Source organism: Amblyomma maculatum, chromosome 2 (assembly GCF_055883805.1).
Source record: "Amblyomma maculatum isolate TAMU_Amacu chromosome 2, ASM5588380v1, whole genome shotgun sequence".
Lineage (NCBI taxonomy): Eukaryota > Metazoa > Arthropoda > Arachnida > Ixodida > Ixodidae > Amblyomma > Amblyomma maculatum.
The window spans coordinates 40,571,005-40,574,143 of NC_139345.1; the positions used below are offsets into that span (position 1 = coordinate 40,571,005).

Genomic DNA, 3,139 nt, shown 5'->3' on the forward strand with positions numbered 1-3,139 from the left:
ATCCGTGGAGTTAGTACTGTGTATTTTACTATTCGTTAGTAAAGGCTATCGATGTACCGCCAGAGCTACGCGAGAAGGCTGTATTATATCACTTATATACAGACACAACGCTGCGACTAACCGGCAGTGTACCGCCAAGCCACGTGCCTCAGCACAAGACCAGTACATGCGCAATAAGGACACGACCAGGGCGAAGCACCACAGTGTATTTTGATTTTGTGTCAACTGTTGGTTACGCAGAACAAGACTCGAGTTTAGAGGTCTGTTCATCCCATGCAGTTTACGAGCTAAACTTTCCAACAGGCATCATCAACAAACTGCGATAATTTGACTAATTCAGAATATATATGGTTAAGCTGAGCTCCACAAGAATTTGTGATTCCGCTACATCAGTTCTTTCGACAACTAGTAGAATGAAGAATCACTGGCAGCCTGCAAGCGCACGCAGCCATCCCGATAGGGTTGCTTCTTCTTAGCAATGCGTAATACCTCGCGCGGAATTTCCTGTTTGGCCTCGTCGAAAATCGAAACCATCTCCTCGGCGTGGCCGCTGTCAGAGGGCGCTAAGAAAGTATAGCCTTTTCCGGATCCGTCGGAGCGAGCAGCGTGTCTGATTCGCCGACTGTAGTCCTCTCGTGTGGCAGGACGATCGTAATTAATGACAAAACGCACGTCGTCGGAATCTATGCTACACGTAATGATGTCAGTCGCGATCAGAATGGGCACATTGCGAAGGCGGAATGCTTCCAGGGCCCAGTCGCGCTCTTTTGCCTCCTTCTTTCTGTGGATACCAACGGCAGGCCAGCCCTGGTCATGCATCTTTACCACTAGGTCATCCACTGTCTGTCTCATTTCAGCAAACACGATTACCTTATCACTCTCCTCGCACAGTATATCCTGGAAGAGGGCGATAAGTGCGTCTTCTTTCGCTTCTTCCTCGCAGACCAAGACTACGTGCTCCACTCTTGGGTTTCGGCACGCCTTGGACGATCCGACTGTGACCGTGACGTAGTCCCTTAGCAGTTCATTGGTGACATGGTCTGTGTCTACTGACCGGTTGGTGACCCAGATCAACGTCTGACGGTCAGGACGGATGTGGTTAGCAATGGTGCGAAGCTGCTTCTTGTGGCCCATCGCCACCATGCGGTCCGCACCGTCCAAAATCAGGTAGGTGCAATGCTGCAGCTCTACCTTGCTGTCCTCGATGAAGGATACAAGGCGTCCGGGAGTCGCAATGCATACCTCTGCGCCATCCTCAAGCTGCTTTAGCTGTGGCTCTTTACGTAGGCCTGATGAGAGACACATTACTTTAAGACTCGTGTGCCTCGCGAGGTCGCGGAAGTCTTGCTCAATCGCCTCAGCCGACTCCCGTGTAGCAGCTAGTATAAGCACGATAGGCCCACTACTGCACCCAAAATGTTCCTGATGTTGGACGTGGACGATGGCAGGAAGGATGTAGCCCACAGTCTTTCCTTCGGTTTCAGCGTGAAAAACGACGAGGAGGTCTCTGCCACTTAGCGCTATTGGCCAGCACTGGGAGTGGAGTCCAGTAAGCGGGCTGTGCATCATCGCCTGGACGCCTTTCATCAAGTCTTTGTCCATGCCGGCTTCGCCGATGTCCAAGAGGGGCTTGGGCACGTCACGCCCTGTTGCTCTAATGCCGTTGATCTCTCGGAAAGCGTCGACTTCGGCAGGCGACCGCAGGGCCGTTTTACAATGCTCCTCATAAACATTCTTCCGTATTGGTGTCATCTGTTGGCGCGCCCAGTCTGGAGAGTGGAGCCTGCCCCTGGCCTGTGCATAATTGTCATCGGGTGCCATGCCCCTTCCCCTCCTTGATGTCAGAAAGAGGAATAAATTATCTCCAGAGGCCTCGGCTTGAAATTGGCCTCTTCCAAGGCCTAACAGAGGTAGATTTAGATCGACACCTCCCTCCTCGTTCTGTGGTCCACCAACGATCGCTCCTTCTTGTGGCCCGTTCTGTTGGTTGTTTGCAATGAGTCCTCCTAATCCAGCGCCGAATAAGCCGCCCCCAAAAGCAGCACCGAAGGCGCCTCCAATGGGGCCAACGCCGAGTGGAGCAGCTGCGAATACGGGACCTCCAAATGCAGCCCCACCGAGAAGGCCATGGTTGAGAAGCCCGTTTGGCTGGTTCAGATGGTTCACCTCGTGAAGAGTAGCATTTAAATCAGCAATTACGGCGTTCAGTTCATTAGGCAGGTTCCCGTTAAACATTCTGCTGGTCACAGGACTTCGCCCTCGAAGTAGTCCGACGAATGATCACAACAATGGTCTTCGCCTTCTTCTTTAGACAGCCCAGGTGCGCGCGCGCCAGCACTGCTTGGAATGGGATCGCAGGAGATCGTTTTTCATTTCCGAAGGACCGAAACTATAAATTTCAGTCCAATGAGGAGGCGCCTAGTAGCCACCAAGATGAAAAATTGGGGCGCAGATTATGGTCACTCGAATGAATAAATCACTCTGGCTAGCTTAAGCATAACATATAAGGTTAACAGTGCAGTAGGCAGCGTAGGCTAGAAGATAGTCACCAGCGCTGACTAATTGAAATTTATTGCAGCAGTCACCATATACGCGAAATAATCATCCTACATTAAATTGCCTAACAAAAAAAGGAATCTAAAAAGTATCCTCGCGATAACTAGCGACTGCAGTTCTCACGATCATAAAAGAACATGGTTCAGTGCTGGCGCCACGATCAGAACTGTGCAAGTGTCATGAAAACAAATTCGGCAGTGGATTAGCTCCAGTTAAACCTAGTTGAGTTGCGAAAGCAACAGCTGCATGGCTACGCTTAGAATAGCTTAGGCTACGCGCTGAGCAGCGGTCGGGCTCTCCTTCTCCATAATTGGTCGATTGTTGTTGTTGTTGTGGCTGTAGGATGAAGGAAAAGAAAATGCACGGGCCTGCTACTGGCTCTGTAGCTGAGACACCTCTGCTGCCTCGTGCGGACAGAGGAGAGAAAGTAGAGAAGGAAGAAAAAGAGGGAGAAAAAGACGCGCGCCGCAACAGCCGTCGTCCACCACCTAAGCGGTGGCGAGTGCAGTAACGGCCAACAACAGATAACAATTCGGTGGCAGGCTAGCCCCGGCCGCAAGCGGCGCTGACCTACCAGTCCCAG

General features: G+C 51.5%; 1 protein-coding gene across 1 annotated transcript; it reads right to left on the bottom strand.

The window, feature by feature from the left end:
• Positions 1-405: 405 nt before the first annotated feature.
• Positions 406-2,235, bottom strand: LOC146198475 (uncharacterized). Its single transcript, XM_084591912.1, has one exon. It carries the CDS (start codon positions 2,233-2,235, stop codon positions 406-408), a length of 1,830 nt encoding a protein of 609 aa, XP_084448038.1.
• Positions 2,236-3,139: the final 904 nt, after the last annotated feature.

Bases quoted from the DNA above. Each gene is read 5' to 3' on its own strand.
- LOC146198475 (XM_084591912.1), bottom strand. From the start codon at position 2,235: ATGTTTAACGGGAACCTGCCTAATGAACTGAACGCCGTAATTGCTGAT.